The 19,487-nt window shown below is 42.8% G+C and overlaps 2 protein-coding genes across 2 annotated transcripts; both read right to left on the bottom strand.

The window, feature by feature from the left end:
• Window positions 1-551: 551 nt before the first annotated feature.
• Window positions 552-11,839, bottom strand: micall2a (mical-like 2a). The gene is made up of 18 exons (XM_047570847.1): window positions 11,418-11,839; window positions 11,026-11,074; window positions 9,748-9,889; window positions 9,424-9,593; window positions 9,208-9,338; window positions 8,638-9,135; window positions 8,355-8,539; window positions 7,029-7,089; window positions 6,436-6,611; window positions 4,851-4,973; window positions 4,598-4,662; window positions 4,294-4,417; window positions 2,496-2,598; window positions 2,093-2,166; window positions 1,894-2,008; window positions 1,767-1,813; window positions 1,614-1,680; window positions 552-1,012 (listed from the first exon to the last, which is right to left on the bottom strand). The coding sequence occupies exons 1-18, from the start codon at window positions 11,558-11,560 to the stop codon at window positions 874-876; spliced, it is 2,412 nt and encodes an 803-aa protein (XP_047426803.1). The 5' UTR covers window positions 11,561-11,839; the 3' UTR covers window positions 552-873.
• Window positions 11,840-13,841: 2,002 nt separating this feature from the next.
• Window positions 13,842-17,096, bottom strand: si:dkey-43p13.5 (visual system homeobox 2). The gene is made up of 3 exons (XM_047572266.1): window positions 15,658-17,096; window positions 15,258-15,415; window positions 13,842-14,506 (listed from the first exon to the last, which is right to left on the bottom strand). The coding sequence occupies exons 1-3, from the start codon at window positions 15,890-15,892 to the stop codon at window positions 14,087-14,089; spliced, it is 813 nt and encodes a 270-aa protein (XP_047428222.1). The 5' UTR covers window positions 15,893-17,096; the 3' UTR covers window positions 13,842-14,086.
• Between the last annotated feature and the right edge of the window lie 2,391 nt (window positions 17,097-19,487).

A 19,487-nucleotide genomic window follows, 5' to 3' on the forward strand; every position in this document is an offset into this window, starting at 1 on the left:
AGGTCCCATTCCTGTTAAAACCATGTATTAGACACCCCCCTGACACTAAGCCCTCGCCTTTGATTCTTAATTGCAGAAGTGCAAGCATTTGCAGTAGATGGGGCGCAAAGCTTTAATTAACTCTAATATCACACATTCAGTCTCGACTGTCACCCACATCAACGCATGGCATTTTGCACCAATATCATCCCCAACTCTGCTCAGCTAGAAAGATTGTGTTCCAAGTTCATGATCACGATTTCATGCATCTCAAAATGAGGGATATGTAGTTTAGAAGGAGCTGCCATGTATGGACGCCGGTGAATTAGCTTGATTCCGCCTTTTTTTTTTTTTTTTTTTAAAAAGCTTTATTAAAAGCTTTGATCGCTGCGTAGCTTTAACGCAAAGGAGCTGCAAGGTTGTTGGTTTCTTACAGAAAGCAACGTCTGATCTTGGCAGTTGTTGAATCGACCGATTTAAAAAAAAAAAAAAAAAAAGTTCTGTCTAAATAGAGAGATGTGTGCAAAAAAGGAAGCCGCTATTAGTTAAATAATTCAACCTCTCATACACGCTAATCTTCAAAGGATTTATTCAACAACAGATTTCAAGTTTTAAAATACTATAAATGGAGAACAAGTGCACACCATTCAATAACACCTCTAAGACGCAGCACTACAGTACATTCCTTACAAACACCGCAAATGCCATTTTCACAGGCGAGCGACTCCATGCGTCGTTTGAACATTTTAATAGCTCAGGTACGGAGCCATCCTGATGCAGATATTAGCAAAGAGTAACGTTTAATTAAACCAGGTTTGAAGATAAAGAGCTCAATACAACCTATAGTTTATAAGCCTTTCCCGGCCATAAGCTACTGCTCTACCTAATCCTCTTTCACGTTAACATTATTGCATCAGCACAGCTGAACATTTTTGCAGCATTTATAAAATTAGCAAAGAAATTAACTGTCTGTACTGTGGCAAATTGGATTTCCAAGTTCTCGCCTTGTGATACAGCATACCCAGGCTGCCACCTACAGTACAGAGGGAGAGAGGAAGCACAGTCTGCAACAGTTCAACATGTGTGGCTCCCCATTCAAATAGGTCCCCGCGAATATCCCAACAGGAAATTTGTTAAAAATCCATTATTAAATAAACACTGAAATAAATTAAATTTGGATTCAGACCGTTCGTATTTGCATGTGGAATGGCCAGTGTTCCCTTCACAATTTAAACGTCTCGTGGATTGTGGCATTTCAACCTTACATCCAATATTTTGTTTTTGACCCGGGTGCATTTCAGAACATGTAAATTAACAAAACAAAAAAACTCTTGTGGGGGGAAAAAAAAAAAAAAGTAATAAAAGACTGAAGCTGAACAGACATTTCACAAATAAACCCACAACAGAAAGTGACTAATACAAATGAGTTTAACATCAAGACTGAAATTTTCTGAAACAAAGAGTGCTCACAAATCCCACGATTTAATCCCTCACACTTCCCAACTTACACACAGTGACAATATCTACTACATTAGTTAAACATAAAAACATTAAAATGTTTAAAAAGGAATATTAATATGATAAAAATTACAATTCAGTATAAAAAACAAACTCAACAGTATCACTCAACTCGCCTTTTACTTCTTCGCCTGAACAGTTTTGAGATGGAGGTTTTCCTCTTACTTTTGGGTTTCTTCACACCTGGTCACCACAAAAAACATTAATAAAAGACCATTAGAAAGGACAAACTATAAAGAGAAATCTAAAGAATGCGGTACGATCCTCACCGAGATTTTGCATCATTTTATTCAACTGCTGATCTTCTTCCACTTCCCTGAAATAGACCAAAACACAAAGCCCAACATTTAGTCTCATTCTGCACTATGTGGGACGTAAAAACTAATTGAAACTCACCTCAGCCTGTCCTCGTCCAGACCCTCCACGATCGCATTTCTACCGTCCACAATCTCCATCAGCCTCTTCATCAGTTTCCTCTCCCGCTGCTGTTCCTCTCTGGACTTTAGGTGATCTGCGACACCCCCCATTTGACAAATGAGCATGTTGGAACAGGAAAGAGGTCGAAAAGGTGAACGTGAAGTCCGTGATCTCTCACCTGGTTTCTCCATCAGCGTGCGAAGCTCCCACTCCACACCTGGTTGCTGCTGCTCCAGCTCCTGAGTCCTGGCTCTGACATATTCATCGATAAAGTGCAAAAATAAGGAAAGCTAATTAATCGCACGCGCCACATTCATTTAAAAACTGTAAACAGCCCTGAACAAATAAAAGTGGTATGAAAGTTAGGTTTGATTTGTTCCTAGTGCTAAATGTAAGTAGAATTAACTGTGATCGGAGCTATGGAGATGATAAAACTTTACTTAGGCGTGGAATAGTTTTATGCAATCAACTGATTTTCTAGTAAGTAAAACATAAGACAGATGTAATAATGGATGACATTTAACATAATTTGCACGTCTGTCCTTTAAGTAAAAAGCTATGAAACAAGTTGTTGTACTTACATGTACACAAGCTCCGATTCCTTCCTGATGTACATCTGCTTTTTTCGAATAAGGTTAAACCAGTCGACCATCAGTGGGTCCATCAGTATGTCGCCCTCGCCCTCTGAAAATAAGTGAGCAACACACAATATGCCTTCTGTGGAATATAGCGAGTTTTGCTCAAATCAGGTTCAACTTTGACTTGTGAGTAAATGAAATCGTGCAGGGATTAATTAAACCTCTAATGTCTAATGATACAATGCCAGGGAAAAGTATATAAAAACAAAAAAGCACCACTCATCCATAATTATGGTGCATTGCATTTTAACCAAATCACCCATTTACATTTTATTATTTACACAACAGTAAGTGCAAATTAGGTTTTTAAGATAATTTGGCTGCTATGCTGAGAAGGCGCTCGAGAGGAAGGAGGTTCAGTAAGATGGCGGGTGACTCACATCCTGGGACCATGTCAGCACCTTTATACTGGTGCTGCCAGAAAAAAAAAAAAAAAAAAAAAAAAAAAAAAAAAAATATGGAGGCGAGTCTGATGATTCTGAATCTTTAGATTTTGTCAAATCGTCAGAGAGCATGACACAACAAACACCCATTTTATGTATTCGTCGGGTGTTGCGTGCACTCCAAAGTAGAACGCAGCAAGTGGGCTCAGTGTTTTATTTTGCACTCCTTTCGACTCTGTTTAAAGTAGGAAATTGCAAATTAAATCAACCGCAGCAATGTAGATAATCACTTTAGTAATCTCTCGATTTGGGGTAGGTCACACAAAGCATTAAATTAAAAATGTCACCTTTACCCCTGAGAAATTTTCTCCATTTGCTCACGTTTTACGGAAGAAATGCTATGAAAATGCTATAAAAAGTCGCCCTCGTACGAAGTTCTAATACGCAGAGAACGCAAGAAACAGAGAGAAGCCTAATGAAGCACGGATTAGCTCCCATTTTATGTGCAGGAGAAATATCATTTGCACTCTGACATTAAAAGGCCCACTTTCAACATTAGATAAGCTTCAGCATCCAGGTGCACACAAAAAAATTTTGAAATATTTGCCCCGTTCAAAAAGGCGCATCCAAGCCACACTGGAATACCTGAACTGATTTCAGGTTTAATAATCGTCTGTCGCATTTAGTGACCAATCAAAATGCATTTACAACACAGAGATCCCACCATCACCGCAACACCCGCGTGATTTTATTCCATAAATTCCAGTTGAGAAGCAGATGATCTCCTAGGTAGTGTGCAATTGATGTCAAATTCTGGCCAAGCGATTGCATTCTGAGGCTTCCTGGGTGGCGCGTAGAGTAGAGGGAAGAGGAAAAAAAAGAAAAAAAAAAGTAAGCAATCGACCAGAATATATTACTATACGTGAGTCACGCTGACCTTGAGCAAAGCAATCAGGCCCCCTGCTCCTGCTACCTCAAAGGAGAAGCAACACCCCTGTGGGCTGCCTGCGCCTCTCACCTCATTTGGTTGAAGAAACAGTTAATAGAAATGGCAGGTAATTCCACGGCGCACGTAAACCTCCGGCCGGCGGTGAGCGAATGTGTGAAGCAACCAGGTCACAACTCGGTGACACAGCAGAGGGATTTGGCTTCCCGCGCAATAAAATATCAAAATGTGTGTCGAAGCTGTTCTTTGAAGGAGAGGAAAATTGACCGACGGACACTATTTTTTTTTGCCTCGGAATACCACCAAGACTGTGGTCCGAGCGGGTTAAACGGAATTAAAAATCGGAGGCCGGTTCATGAATTCGTCCAGTGTGGCTGAGTGGGGAGAAAGAAAAAAAAAAAAAAAAAAGTACCTTCCTCACAGCTGCGGAGCTTCTTTTCCAGCTCTACACCCTCCTTCTCCAAGTGAGACAAGTTTGCCTCAATGTCATCCAGCTCCCTCTCAATCTGCTCCACTGGAATATGATAAGACGGCACCTGTTGTAAGACACAGAACTTCCGTCAAGGAAAGACACATTTCATTTGAATATTCTGACATTGGCCACTTTAATGTGAAGAAGGTCATGGAGGGTTTTTTTTTTCCAGTGGGGATGTAATGAGCACATATTTGTAGGGCTGTTAATTAATCTCTTAAGAGACTTAATGGAGGGAACTTACAGCGGGTGACCTCATTTCAGTCCTGGAGGCGGCGGTGGGTGACAAATACTTTCCCTTTTTAGCAGCTAAGAGGTAGATAAAATAGGATTAGATATTCCTTTCGTGGCAGCTTTTCAAAAAAAAAAAAAAAAAAAAAAAAAAAAAAAAAAAAAGTAAAGTATTGTCACATATGATTTTCAGGAAAGAAAAAAAAAACTGAAAGAAAAATTCAACTAAAAGGCTGAGGTACACATGTGTAGCTTTAATGACCAACCTGACGGATTTCCCTGATTGGCTGGAGTCGTCACTGCAGAGCTAATAGATTCCACAGCTGGCGGTGGTCTGGGTGGGGATTTCACAGGCGAGCGACGAACAGGAGGCTTCACATGCTGCAGAGCTGCAGTTCACAACTTCAATCAGTAAATGTTTTTTATATTTATATATGTTCAGCATACAAATAAAAGCCCAACATCTCAACCACTTTGGATGGAATGAACTTTGTATATAATGTCCCTGGATGATGAATCCTACCAACCATTCCATTTACCTTTATCACTAGAGCTACCGTGACGTTCACATTCATGGATTTGAGTGAAATGTTTCAGCAACTGTGGGATGGATCGCCATGAAACCTGAGATGTATTTTACAAATCTTCTGGGGCCTAAAGGATTTACAATATTGCTACACGACAAGTCGGAGGATTGCCTAAACTTTAGGCAATCCTCCGACTTCTCATGTAGCAATATTATTGGGTAAAGTCCTAACTTTTAGGGGAGCAAATAACAACAACTAATCTCATCAAAACAGCAACAACCAGCTTTTAGATTGGCTAAACGGCTTAAAAAGTCAAGTAGAAGTTGATTAAGCAAGACAAAAATTCATATTTTTTTTTTATACATTTGCAATAAACATTTGGCACAAAATATTTCATAAATTTTCATAAATCTACTTTGATTCCACAACAAGGAGCAATTTAAAAGACACACGGTGTACACTAAAGATGGGATATACAGTGGGTTATTTTAACGTATAGACTGTATAAAGATGAAACAGCTCCTCAAATGTGAAGCCAAAGCAAGTAGCTCCCCCTAGTGTCTGGCTGCGGTATAGGTCATATAAGCTCCACCCCCTCCATGCTAGTGGACAGGACTTGGGCCAAACTAAAACACTAAAATACACATCAAATCCATTTTTCTTCAAGGATGGTTTCTGTCATTTTAGATAATTAATAAAATAATATATTGATGCATGTTTAAGTGTCATTTTCTTTTAGTTAATTGAAACATGATGTTACATAAAGGCGACTACCAGTTGCTCCATAACGCTGTCCTATGAGAATTGTTAAAAAGAAAAAAGAAAAGAGAAAAAAAAACAGTGCATAACCCAACGTTTCCTTGTAACTGGTAGAGGACAGATCGATAGAAAGACTCCACATGGCTCCACTCTCGGAACATAGTGATCAGACTCTGGCTCCAAAGTTGCAAGACGCCACACGTATTCCCAGGAAACTAGCATCAGTTTGGCCATTGCAAGGAAGTGGCAACATGTTATCCATATTTATACAGCCTATTTGATGTACCTCCAGGACTAGATCTAAAAGTGTAATCCAAAAGGCTTTTAAAAGGGCAACTGGACTTGTAGAGTTTTGAGAAACTCACAATACAGAAACTCAAAACTCTACAAGTCTAGTTGCCTTTTTAAAAGTCTTTTGGATTACCATGACCTGGGTGACTGAGAACCTTCACAGACATCTAAAGTGTACATTGTGGTTAATTTTAATGTCCTACACTTCAATCATAAATTTTTATACCATATTGGCTAATTATATCGCTTATTATAGAGCAAAGAAGCATCTCACCTAGGCCTTCGGATCCAGGTAGAGGTTTCTGGGGACTGACTTCGTTAAAGTGCTCAGGATCCAACAGAGCACCGCTAACCAAAGGTGCTGTTGGAGTTGAGGGAGGAGGTCTTGCTGCACTGATGGAGATGGACATGAACCCAGGCTCCTCAGTGAAGGCTTCGGGCTCAGCATTTCTGTTGGGGAGAAAAAAAATAAATAAACAGACTTTAAAATAAATATATAGAAAACTTGAGCATTAATCTGGCACAGACGGATTGATAAGAGTCCTCACCTTATTTAATGTTATATTAAAAACAGAGGAGGAAGAATGGTCAGCACGGGTTAGAAATGAGAAAAATCTAGTGTTAGAGTAGGAAAGGTTCAGGCCTGGCACTCCTTGGGACTGGTTAAGATGGGAGACAGAGCTAGCGGCTGCACTCTGAGCCAGTCAACAAGAAGAGAGATGGGCGACGCTCTGCGATTCGGCGTTCTGGAGGGTGAATAAGCTGAGAGGTCAGAGAGATTGAAAGGCAAATGCGTTCGAGAAATGTGCGTGACGCATGCAATAGGAGCTGAGTGAGGCATTTAGATAATAGTTGACCAAAACTTACTTCAGCCCTAGCTCAGTTCTCACTGGTTTGAGCTTGGTTTGCCACTCGGGGAAGACAGGATCTAAGGCAAGAAAAGTAAAAACAGAATTAAATGCAATTGATATAATTACAATTGAATTACTTTCAATACAAATTAATCTAGCGTAGCCAACAAACCTACTGCTGTTTGCTTCTTGGTGGTTGCTAGTTGGTAGCAACTGTGACCGTAAGCCTGCTGGTCTTTACTTTTTTTGTTGTTGTTTGTTTGTTAGTTGGACTGGGTTTCTAACTGTGTTTTGCAGAGGGGAGAAGTGTTGGTTGACGTTTAATCGCATATCCCATCACTTCTTACCCACTGCTGTTGGCTAGGCTAGTTAGCTGGTGTCTTCTTGTTGGTTGCTAGTTGGTAGCTGACTGCTAGTCTTCTGGTCAGTTTTTCAGTTGGACTGGGCTTCTAAATGCATTTTGCTTCAGATCTTGGCACAAGGGATTGTAACATCTCATCCTGTGTAATAATGAATTGTCTGTTAATATTTTGATATTGACAGATCACAAGGTGTAACTTGTGACTAGCTGTAAACAGCCTATGTGTAGCAATGGACGAAGAATGTTCTGTTCATTAACTTTATTAAAATTTCCTGATAATTTTAGTTCAACTTAAAGTTTAAACCGACACTTTCATCTTGCATAACTGCCAAAATCCTTCTTTGTTTCAAAACTGGTGAGAAGTTAGCTTGTTGTAGCTCACGCGACATCTGCTTCAGCGTTAATTTAAAGCCCTCCAAGCAGTTCAAGTTCATGTGCACAATAAACAAAAGACTCCCCTGACTCTTCTGGGTCTCTCTCACACACACCTGAGCAGCTGATAATGAGTAGCAGCGAGAGGTGTCATTATCTAGTCTCTCACAACAATGCAACTAAAGTGACTGAGCTCCACCTCCACATCTGCATTAGAGACCCAAATTGCGTTGTAATCCACAAGCTCGCTATATGGTTAAACGTGAGCAACCTACAGAGTTCATTCCTGTGTCAGTGCTAAAAATAAAACCAGTCTATAAGCTGCATTCACAATAATAAAAGCAGTTAATTGTGTTTCTGCCTCTGACAGCTGTACACGCGCATCCATTCCAAGAGAATGGCAGTTTGACTGTGACTGTTCATTAGTCAGAGACAGAAATTAAAATGTCAGCTATCAGCATGCAAGAGGCAGGGGATGTATAAATAGGGCAAAATTCGACAAAAGGCCTTTGTTTTCCATGAATGTGCGAGACAGGCAGCCATAGAGGAGAGGGGTGCTGGCTCCGTGTCAAATAATGGATCAAGTGAAGTGAATTTAGTGGAGCTTGCCTTTGGCAGTTGTGTGTACAGTTGTTGGCCTTGCGCTGTCTTCGTTGATGGCCTTTAGACATGGCGGTTCCTTATTGTTTGTCGGGCTGGTGGAGGGCTGTCCTGCCAAGTTTCCTGCTGGGCCTTGGCTCCGTTTATCCTTTCTCAAACAACGACTGTCAGCTGAACTTGGCTCGTCACCAAACCTGCGGGGATAAGAGAGTCCTCACCGTGAGCCTTTACAAAACTGTTAAGACACCGTTAAGACAAGATATGTCGGACTGCCTCAAGACGCGGTGCTCACCGGCTCTCTGCTGATCGGATGGTGAACTGCCGTTTGTTGTTATTGTTGCAGTTTTCCTCTGCTAGTTTCTTTCCAGCAGTTATCTTGCCTCCGCTCCTATCATCAGGAGGCAGCGTGACCTTTGCCCTTCCTAAAACACTCTCTGTTGTTTTCCTGTTGCCCACTTCTGGAACTTGCGGAGGAGCCTGGAAAAACTTCTGCCTTGCCTCCTGTGTCTTCTGGGCAGAGGTCGTCCAGGACTTGGAGGGCGGAGCAGGAGTGACTGGTTTCCGAGCTATATTCACCGGGGCCGACAGCACCGAAGAAGAGGAGTTAGGCACGGGCTGTGTCTTGCTGGCACTGTTCTGTCGTACGGCTGATGTGGCAGGTGGGTTTCTGGTCCCGGCCTCAGAGGAGGTAGCTTTGACAGCGTTCTGGTGGGCGTTGCAGATAAAAGTGTCCGGATTCTTCCCGGGTTTGTAGCCTCCTGCGTGGAGCACGCTGGAGCACTCGCTGCATCTAGTGGTGAAGTTTATTATTAAGAATGTATTTTAAAGAAAAGTATGAATGAATATTAGATTAAACTCTTACTTGAAACAGCTTCTGTGGTAGAGCCTGCCTTCCACAAAGTGTCTCTGAACCAGGTGAACGTGGCTCTTGCAGGCAACACATTTGCTATTGAGGGTCCCGTTTTTGTTGGCATTTTCTGCCAAAACTGTCTTCTATAAAAAAAGGACACCAAAACAGACATTATGTTACAAATACAGCCATAATTATGACACCCTGACGGTAATGTGCTGGGCGGACCTGGGCTCCCGCTCCGGCCGGCTTGCGCAAGCTCTGAGCTGCGCGAGTAGTAGAAGGTAAACAATTCTCAACGGTGGGTTTAGGCACGAAGGTTTTGGCAACCACTGGGAGATTTTTCTTCTCGGACGGCTCCTCCTTGGAGCCCTCTGCTGGCCTTTTTACACCTCCCACTGGGGACGAGTAAAAACATCAGGAGTAAGAAATGGCACATTGCAGCACAGGAGAGAAACAATATAGGTCTGCCTGTGCCTAAAATATGTAAGAAAAACCTCTTAAATGAAGGGATGTGAACTACTTAAGTTATTTAATCAAACATATTCTCACTGGGAGGTCGGCCTTTGAAGTAGTTGTAGTACTGCGAGACGTAGGTAAGAATGCTCAGCCTGTCTGGGACCCTTAACGCCACCATGTCCTCTGCATCTAACAAAGCTGGGATACCCAACTTCTCCTCCGCAACCTGAAAAGCCTTGAGAACAAAACAAAAAAATAAAATTAAAAACGCATGTGCCAGACAAAATAAGCACTTTCAAAGCATTTTTTTTTTTTTTGCCAGAAAAACATTGGTATTCACAGAGCGATAATTGCAGCATGTGAAAAAAAAGTCAGACAATACTATTTACTTTAAATAGACCGGCAGCATTCGGTGGCGGAGCCCAGAGAGGTCTGAAAAGGGCTGCATAATGAATAGCACGCTTCCTGTGAGCTTGCGGGGATAAGAGGAAAGAGGATGGAGGGAGCGGGATATCGGGGAATTGTTTAGGATCAGCTCGAACATGCTCATTAAATTTAAAGAAAAGCGTCACTGAATACTGAGTGGGTTTACAGAAAAGAAAAAAAAAATCTGAGGTTCCATTTAGCTACAAACACACAGACAAATTCGCAACTTGTGACACAAAAAAAAAACTTGTAGGTAACTTAACCCTGACGCTCATAAAATATAGAAGGGTGTGAATTGCTGCTCTTGTTCTCACATTTCAGCACAGGGGAGCATCTCCAACAACTGATCAAAACTTCGGCCTTATCAGATGCTTTTCCCTGGGCAGGATTCGGCCTGCATAGCGTTCAAGAAGTACGCACGAGCAGCGCCTTCAAGTGAACAGTCATCATGAGGATCGAGTGGCACATGACAGCAAGGCTCATTCAAAATGAATGGGGCTGGAGAGCCTCTCCCCTGAGCTCAGGTTTTGCTGCTGACACCGCCGTGATCATCCAAGACGACAAGGAAGCCACCCGGATCTCCCCCCCCTCAGAGGGGGGCTGGTAGGATGGCAGAAGACTAAATAATGGAGAGGTGCCGGCCTTCATGTCACGCAAAAGGTTAACCAAACAAAATGAGTTAAAGTGGACAGAGGCAGAGTAAAGATTCGGAAATGTTATGCTGGAGGAGTCTGGCATTAGCTGCTCGAAGTGCTGCGCTGGTAAAAACGTGGCAACGGACAAATGTTTAACTTTATCTGCTGCATAAATGCCAGGGCGAGAACAAACAGTCCGGCACCAGGGGTTAATGAGGCGGATTGTTTTGTGCCACATCAGATGCTCGCAGCCCCAGTGTGACGTCTCTTCCTCTCGGTGAGACAAAGGTTGAACAACTTGACATCTTACCAGTCTGTTGTTCTCAAACACATCCTCCTTTCTGAGTGAGTCATAGTCTCTGGGAAACACAGGCAACAGGGACAAGTCAGGTTTGTTGAAACACAGGGGACCAGGGAGATGTGAACTATAAAAACTAAAAATAAGTTACATGTTCAAGGCATCATCTTTATTGTACATGACTGACATTCTTGAAAACACATCTATAAACAGCAGGCACAACTAGTAACGTGTGTTAAAATTAAGACAATTAACATAAACACATATGGATGAATTTAGAGTGACAAACAAAACACAATCTCTCAGAAAACTATGAGAAATGACTTCAGAATTTCTTTGGAGGCGACTCGTGGCACACTTCTTCCAGCCGAATCTTACATTCCAAAAGTTAAAGAAATACTCACATCAAATCCGGTCTGTACTTGTGAATGAGCGCGCAGAAAGCCAGTCCGTTCCTAAAGGAGGTGGTCATGTTGGTGACGGCCACGTCTCGGTAGCCATCGCACTGTATTTTACACCACTGCTCCAAAGCCTTGATGGCAGCCATGGTCCCGGCGCGGAGCGGCTCGGTGCGCAGTGCGCAACAGGCAGAGCGGTGCGCTGCGTCTGGAGGAGTCGCGTCACGGGAGGTGGAGGGGGGGAGGAAAGGAAGATACAAACAAAATGTCACCGCGTCGGGGGTTTCACCATGAGCTGAGCCGCTGCAGCTGCGTCCTGTTTCCTTCTTTGTAGCGGACTGAGGCTCCGGGACGAGGTGCTTCTGCTGCTAGTGGTGGTGGTGTGTGTTGCTCCGCTCATTAGACTAATTAACAGCGACCGCTGATTCGTCATTCATCACAGCTGAATAAAAGTCATGCAGGAAAGTAAGTAGCAGTTCTTAGTCTTGCAAAAGACTTTGCACACACACATATATCAATATATATGTGTCTGTGTAGCTTTATATTCTTAATCCATCCTCACATCCACCTATGATCTCATCTACAGAAGCATCTACAGAAGATCATCCATTCCTGTGTCAGTAGCCATCTAGATTTTACACGAACCACGTTATTTGAGATCAAATATACATTATGTAAATACATACATATATTTGGATCAGATATATTTTATTTTCGATTTTTCGGTGTAATGGCTCACACAATGATTTGCTGTGGTAACTAATTTCAGTTTAGTTTAAAATTAATTTGCATAAAAGCTGTAGTTATAATAACTCATCCTTTATGTGCTTTGTGACAGTTGTCTTTTGGGAAACGCACTGTAAGATTTCCAAAGTGTAAAAGCCTAAACTTGCTATCTCACACAGCATACACAAAAAAATCTGTGACATGCATATTTTATTTATTTATTTAATTTATTTTTTTTTTTGCCTCGGTCTTCTTTGTGTGGGGCCTAATTGGGGACTAATTGAGGCCAACCATGCTCATATAAGGACTCTGACCTAATTATCCCCTATCATGGTGTTCCACAAAATCTTATACCTTGATTTTCATTTTTTTTTTTACAGTAACTTTTAAATAGTGAACCTCATTGCCAACAATTTAACAGTTTGTGAGAACGTTTCCCACAGTCATTCCACCTTAACGGCGAGTGAAATAACTGGAAGTGGCTCCCTGACCCATTTTGAAGAGCAAATCAAATTTGACCCACGGACCTCATCAGTGACACGGGGGGCGTAATTAGCGTGAGACCAGAGTTGAAATTGAGTCTTTGAAATGTGAGCGACCCACGCTGACCTCGTTCATTAAAACGGGTCGCAAATACTGTAAGACATGAATTGTTTATTAGTGGTCACGCGAGGACTGGAGGGGGAGGGGCTAGACAAAAAGGAAAATAAAGTTTAAAAGTCCAAAACTATTGTGGACACATAAGGAATGTATGACTCCTTTAAAGTGGAGAAAGAATGGAGTCAGTAGATTCTGAGCCTCAAATTGACCATCAAGTCTTTCCTCTTTGAGGACATGTTCATGCCCAGAAGGTGGCAGTGTCACACTGCACTGTCAGACTGTCTCAACAATCCCCACCTGTGGTCAAACTCATGAGTAATGCATGCGCTACACTACTATCTACTACTATCTTGTCTATGCAGAAGCATGCATGTTACACCAAGTTTGAGCATGAATTAAGGCAGCCAACGTCCACATCTGTGCTTTTGATAATAAAATACTAGATGAATTTATCTGGACGGTGTCCCTTCATATGAGCTGGGTTCTGCTCTTGTTAAAAGCATTTTTTTCCCCCCTCTCCAGTATCCCGTTAGTGAAGTCTTAACAAAGACAACACTGCTAATTCCCTCTCACATCACTGAGATTACTCTGCTTAAAGTCCTCGTATTCTATTTGTTGATTGGTCTCTTCAGAGCTTCCAGCTGTTTACGGAATCTCTCTGTGTGTTCTCTGATCTGCGGTTTATAAAAAGAAACAGACACTCGCCACATAATCTCCGCGCTGCACAGTCCGTCTTCGTGATTTCATTTTTCAGCTATTTCCATTTTTTTTTTTTCCCTGTGAGGACGTGCGTCTGCATGTCGACATCCTGTCTGTGTGCGGAGGTAACCCAAGGGGTCATGGAGGAGTTTGTCATCGCTGAACCCATTTAGTATTTACTTGTCTGTATCCTGTTTCGACTGTGCCCTGATACATGGAAAGCACGTCAGTATTTGCCATTTGTCACTGTTCCTGTCGGTCCAGGTCCCGGCATGGAGCGTGGAGCGTTCACCATTCAGTCACATCTGACGTGTGCTGAACGCTGTATTCAAAATATAGAGACATGAGCAATGTACGGTGTGAGAAGATTTATGCTAAATCAGAAAAAATAACGATGTTCACCACCACGATTGTCATCTGTCATTTAATGTTCTTAGTCCAGAAATATTAGTTGGACGCATCCTGAAAATGAGAACTGACCTTTTAAATTTATTACTTAATACAAAATCATACAAAATATATACACATATATATTTAATGAAAACTGAATACTAAAATTCCTCATCCCAAAAGTATGTTCCTGCGTAAAAATAGCGTTTACGCAGGTTTTTATTATTACTTTGTGAGCTAAAAAGGAAGGAGGAAACAGATCAGTCATTGTGCACGACATCAGTTTCCTGCGTTTGTGGCCGCGTGTCTCCTCCCGTCATGCTTACGGTGCTGTGGATCTCGGCCTCGTGCTCTCTAGCTTTGGCGCGTAGCTTGGCGATGCTGCAGGAGCGAAGCTCCTCTGAGCTCGGGCCCTCGGGCCTCTCCCACTTTCCCAACCGCGGGGCAGCGCCGAGCTGGGTACGCGGGCTCAGCGCGGCGCTTGGAGCTTTCGTCCACGGGTAACTGTCTCCTTCCTGCTGTCTCTCCCAGTGTTCGCCGTCAGAACTCTCCGTCTGTTTAAAACTCTTGTTCGCTCCCCCGGACGGTTCGTCGTCGTCTCTTTTCACGTAAGGGCCCGTGAGCTGGCCCTGGAGCTTCAGCTGCCGCCTCATCTTGGCGCGGCGGTTTTGAAACCAAACCTTAAGAGAAATTGGGCAAAAATACAACTATAAATTCATAATATATAGAGATATATAGATAAAAACTTTACAAGAGATATAAATAATATTAAAAAAATATCCAATGTACAAAATCTTGACAAGAAGAGTTGTTAAATTAAGCTCTTCACTAGGTGGCTAATATTAGTTGCATCTGAAATAACGCGTGTTGTATCCATGCTGGGAATCCAAAAATATAGCCACATGCAAATTGCATTCAAAAGACCATTTGAACGTTCAAAGATACACTTAAAATTGCAGATATGAAGACATTGATTGCAGCTGAAACCTTGAAAGCAGAGACCTTTTTGAAATTTAGAAAACTGAAAAAAAAATTTTTATCATGGCCAGTATAGACACATAAAATAAAATGATGAATTGATTTTATAAAATAAATTATAACTATCTCTGCGATTGTTTCAAAAAACAGTTCCCAAGTTGAGTATTGTGCACAAACTATTTTATATAACTGAAAACCAATTCTTTAAAGTTTATTATTTACAGTTAGTTTTTTGACAGAAACACCACTTTTTGACAACATAGCACAGAGGAATTCACTCTTGGTGTTATTAAAAAAAACAAAAAAAAAACACTGATATGATATACTGACAAGATATTTTACATGTAAAGCTGTGTCGCTCATCACATGCTGGTATTGAAGGAAAAATGGTGGCTGGACTGAAGAGACGTATTTAAAAATGAATATCAGCTGAATGAGTGTGCGCTCAGTCACCTGCACTCTGGCCTCGATGAGATCCAGTCTGAGGGCCAGGGCTTCCCTCATGAAGATGTCCGGGTAGTGGGTGGCCTCGAACGCCTTCTCCAGCTCCTCCAGCTGCCAGCTGCTGTAGTTGGCCCGCGCGCGCCGCTGCTTCACTGGCCTCTGTTCATCTGGAAAGCACAGCGCAGGCTCCAATTACACAATCGCCAACGGGTGACAGGGAACTAATGGCTCTAGATTGGATAATTAGCGCGGCGATCATTAGGCCCACTTTAACACTGCTTTGATAATTGATTGTTAGTCACGAGCTGTTAGTCAGTCTTTTGTAAACATTTACAGTGCAATCAGATGGCGCTCGCCTACTGTCTTGCACGGCGCACGGCAAAAACTGGAAACCGGGGTTTGAACTCACCTGTGCCGTCCGAGAGGGGGCCGATCCCGACCGCCTGTGTGGCCAGGAGCAAAGCCTCCTTGCACGGCTCTGGCTGCAGGTAATTCCTCAGGGATTCGTAGCTGATAAAGGGCCCCGGGATCAGGATCTGAGGTTGAGAGCCCAGTCTGGTTGGGAACGCGGGGAAAAAGTGAGCTGCAGGTGAATGGAAAACAGCTGGAAGGAGAGTGGATACCAGTTGCCCTGGGCCGAACATGTCCAAGCTATTAAGGGTCCAGTGTGTAGAGGCAGTCCACGGAAAAGGACCAGGCTGGGTTCTAAGGGGAGGATGGCGGAATGGTGAAATGCATCCCAACGGTAGAAAAAGAAACGATAAAAGAGTTCTGACGGACGGTCCACCGGGTGAATCCACGTCGCTGTCAGAGCTGCTCTGCGACGCTGAGGTGCTCGGCACAGGTGAGGGGTGTTGTCTGAAGAGTAAAGGTAAGCCTCAAGTGGTGGAGGCGGTCTCAGTTTGGATTCTTCTCCTCCAATCCTCTTCCAGTCACAAGACGTCCAAACATACTCGGCTTACGGGGTAGAGGTGAAAATCCACCTCATGATTCATCCCTCAGCCGACTACTAGTATCAGCATTTCCTGCATTTGTCATTTCTTCCCTGCGTACACTGTAGTGTCTTTTGCTCTCTCTTTGCCTCCGCGGAACAAGTTGCAACATCTTCAACATCTCCCAGTGATCGAGGCCAATGGGAAGCTCTGCAAGTTGCTTATCCACACACACACACACACACACACACACACACACACACACACACACACACGCATATCGCTAACTAACGCTGAACTCCTACCTGACCAGTTTAACGGTTGTTAGATATAATACATGCAAATCATTGCAGAGGAGACATAATCAAATCAGGTGTGAGGGATGGAGGCAAGCACAAAGGCATGATCTAGGATAAACACACAGACCGGCAAACCCACATGTTTAGTTGCTGCGTTTAATCCCTGCTGGTAGCGTGCTCTCTGCTCAATTGTTGACTTAATTTAGGCTTAATTTAGGTTAACTTAAGTTCAGTTTTATCGATGCCGGACGAGCGTCACGTCAACCTTTACAGTGATCAACTGAATGAGTAGTAGCAGCTTAAGACAAATCCTTGTTTTACATGAACTACAGAACAATTTATTGAATGTTAAATCATGTAAATCAGGTGGAGCTTGTCATGTCTTTTATCCTATGTTGTTTTATATACATGTTTTTGTCATGTTTGGGTTTTCAGATTTTGCAGCATTTCATCCCGGATGAGTTAATTTCTTGGCATCACAGTTTAGAACATAGGTCTTCAACAGGGGGTCCGCAACCCCTAGGGGGTGCGCAGGGGTAGCTACTGCAAGGGGGGTTGCAAAATCTTTGGTTGATTAGACATTTTTCATGTATTTTTTTCATTTTTTCACCCAAAATTTTAATATGTTTAAATACACATGAATGTGAATCCAACATATTTTAGCGAAGGGATAAATCGAGGTTATCTTTCAGTCAGCGAGACCTGTCAATCTGTACACATTCTTACATGGATTGCTGTTATATTTCAGACACCCATTCATGCTCCCCACCTTTGGAATGAACCATGAATTTAATATGGTGACCGCTGTAAAGACAACGGATCCCCAGTGCTATGCTCTACTGCATCTGTAGCTACTTTAACTTGAGTGAAATGTTAAGCAATCTCAACACCTTCGCTAGCTTAGCATGCTAACCTGCTTGAAATTGTGTTCACGGGTATTTCCTGTGCGAAACATCAACTTAAATATTACTATTATGAGTATTTTAGCAGAGTATTTATTTACCTGGCTAAGAACAGCCCATATACAATGATTGCAAAGATAAAGTGTCTCTTTTGGATAGTCGTCCTAGATCCTGTGCGAAAGGCAACCCTGCAAGATTAGATTAATAGCACACCGGCACACTTCATTTTAACAATAAAAACACAAGGATATGAGAGAGCAGAGAAAACTAATAAAAGTCCCCCTGAATTTATTACGACTAGCAAATCTTGTGAAATGGTCAGCTCAAACAGACGACCTTTGATTTGTGGTACACTGGCACTTATTTGCTAACCAGTGTGAGATGAAATCTAGCTCTGTCATATGTTTCTTACACCGATCAGCCACAACATTAAAACCACTGAAGTGTTCTGCTGGGAAGATTTAGGGCCTGGTATTAGTGTGGATGCCACATGTAGCACCCACCTAGACCAGACCAGGCACCCCCGGCCCATAACAATGACACTCACTGATGACATCTTGATGCAGCCTGATACAGACACACAAACAACAAAAATGGTTTAGGAACAACTCAGAAAACATAAAGGTGTTGACCTGGCCTCCAAATTCACTAGATCCCACATTGATCAAGTATCTGTGGGATGATTCACACTGGACCCCTTCAGCCCATAGGACCCAAAGGTCATTCTGGACAACCTCAGAAGACCCATGTCCATTCTGCCTGAGTCAGAATCAGTGTATTATAACCACCGCTGTAAAACCCAGTAGTCAACGTGTTAGCAACACGTTACAGGATTTTCTCATCTGTGATCAAAGCGTACACATCAACACATTAACATCCAAGACAGGAAGATTATCAACACCTCTTTTCTTTTCTGTGAGCAAGGCAGCTGTAGCTTAGCGCTGATGGATCTCTGATGAGATGATCACCAGCGCTGTCTGTGTGAATTAAACACAGGTGTGTCAATTAATCCGGAGTTACATATCACCCAACAGCACGTCTCTCTAACCCCCCCCCCATCAACTCAGGCGGCGGTGGAAACACTCAGCTGTCACCACCGAGCCGGCAGTCTGAGGCGTCTTTGATCAGCCGCGGAGTTCTGCAGGAGGCAGCTGGTCAGGGGCTGAGCTGAGTCACAGGATGGTCATCCCTATGCACGCAGGAAGGACTGCAACCGTCACCTGTGTGGCCCTTTCATCTGCACCTGTTCAAACACTAAAATGATGCCTCGGTGGGGGCAATAACGAGGTCAGGATTAGGGGCTGGGCAATTTGGTATTTCTTTAAAGCTTAAGTTGAAACTGAAAGGTGATATTTGGGAAAAAGTTTTGTTTTGAAGACACCAAACATTCAACCCTGACCCTAGGGTTAGGGTTGAATGTTTGAATGGTTAGGGTTCTGTAAAACCCACAGTTTTCCCGAACATCTCAGCATGTGTCACGTTTAGTTTGAGTGGAATCATATGTCTGTGAGGAAGGGAATAGGACAGACAGACGGTGCAGGGGAAAAGAAAATAGATTAGAAGTGTCAGGTCTGAGCTGTGACTAAACAAACACAAGTGTGTGTGGTGGGACTGACTGGATAGCTGTCTTCGTTTGTCCCTGGCACACAGATAGTTTTCTGGGATTTCTGGTCTGTCTGAAAGTAGACACCTTTCCTCACTTTCAAAGTACTGTGTTTGTCTGTGCCCGGCTCCTTTAATGCCCATTGATCCAGATAATCGGGGACAAAATTGGTGAAAAACCAGTGGGGGAGGTTCTGACAGTGGTTACTCAAAAGACCTGCTTGTGGATAATTGAAGGAGGCATTAGGACAACAATAGTAATGGCTAATGCCAGGCCGGATTGGTATTTCAGCTCCCTGACTGACAAGCCAGCGCTGGAGATCCGCAGCTACAATCACTGGATCATTAGCGGTCCTTCAGCTGCGAGGGCAGAATGTGTATTATCGGTGGGTTTAGCAAGTCACCGGAGGGATGCTCTTCACGTGTCTTTAGCCTGAAAGGGGCTTGTTTGAGCTTGTACTCATTCATTGCAAACTTGCAAAAAGAGACACCTGAAATCCCCCT

The sequence above is a fragment of the Mugil cephalus genome, chromosome 20 (assembly GCF_022458985.1).
Source record: "Mugil cephalus isolate CIBA_MC_2020 chromosome 20, CIBA_Mcephalus_1.1, whole genome shotgun sequence".
NCBI lineage: Eukaryota > Metazoa > Chordata > Actinopteri > Mugiliformes > Mugilidae > Mugil > Mugil cephalus.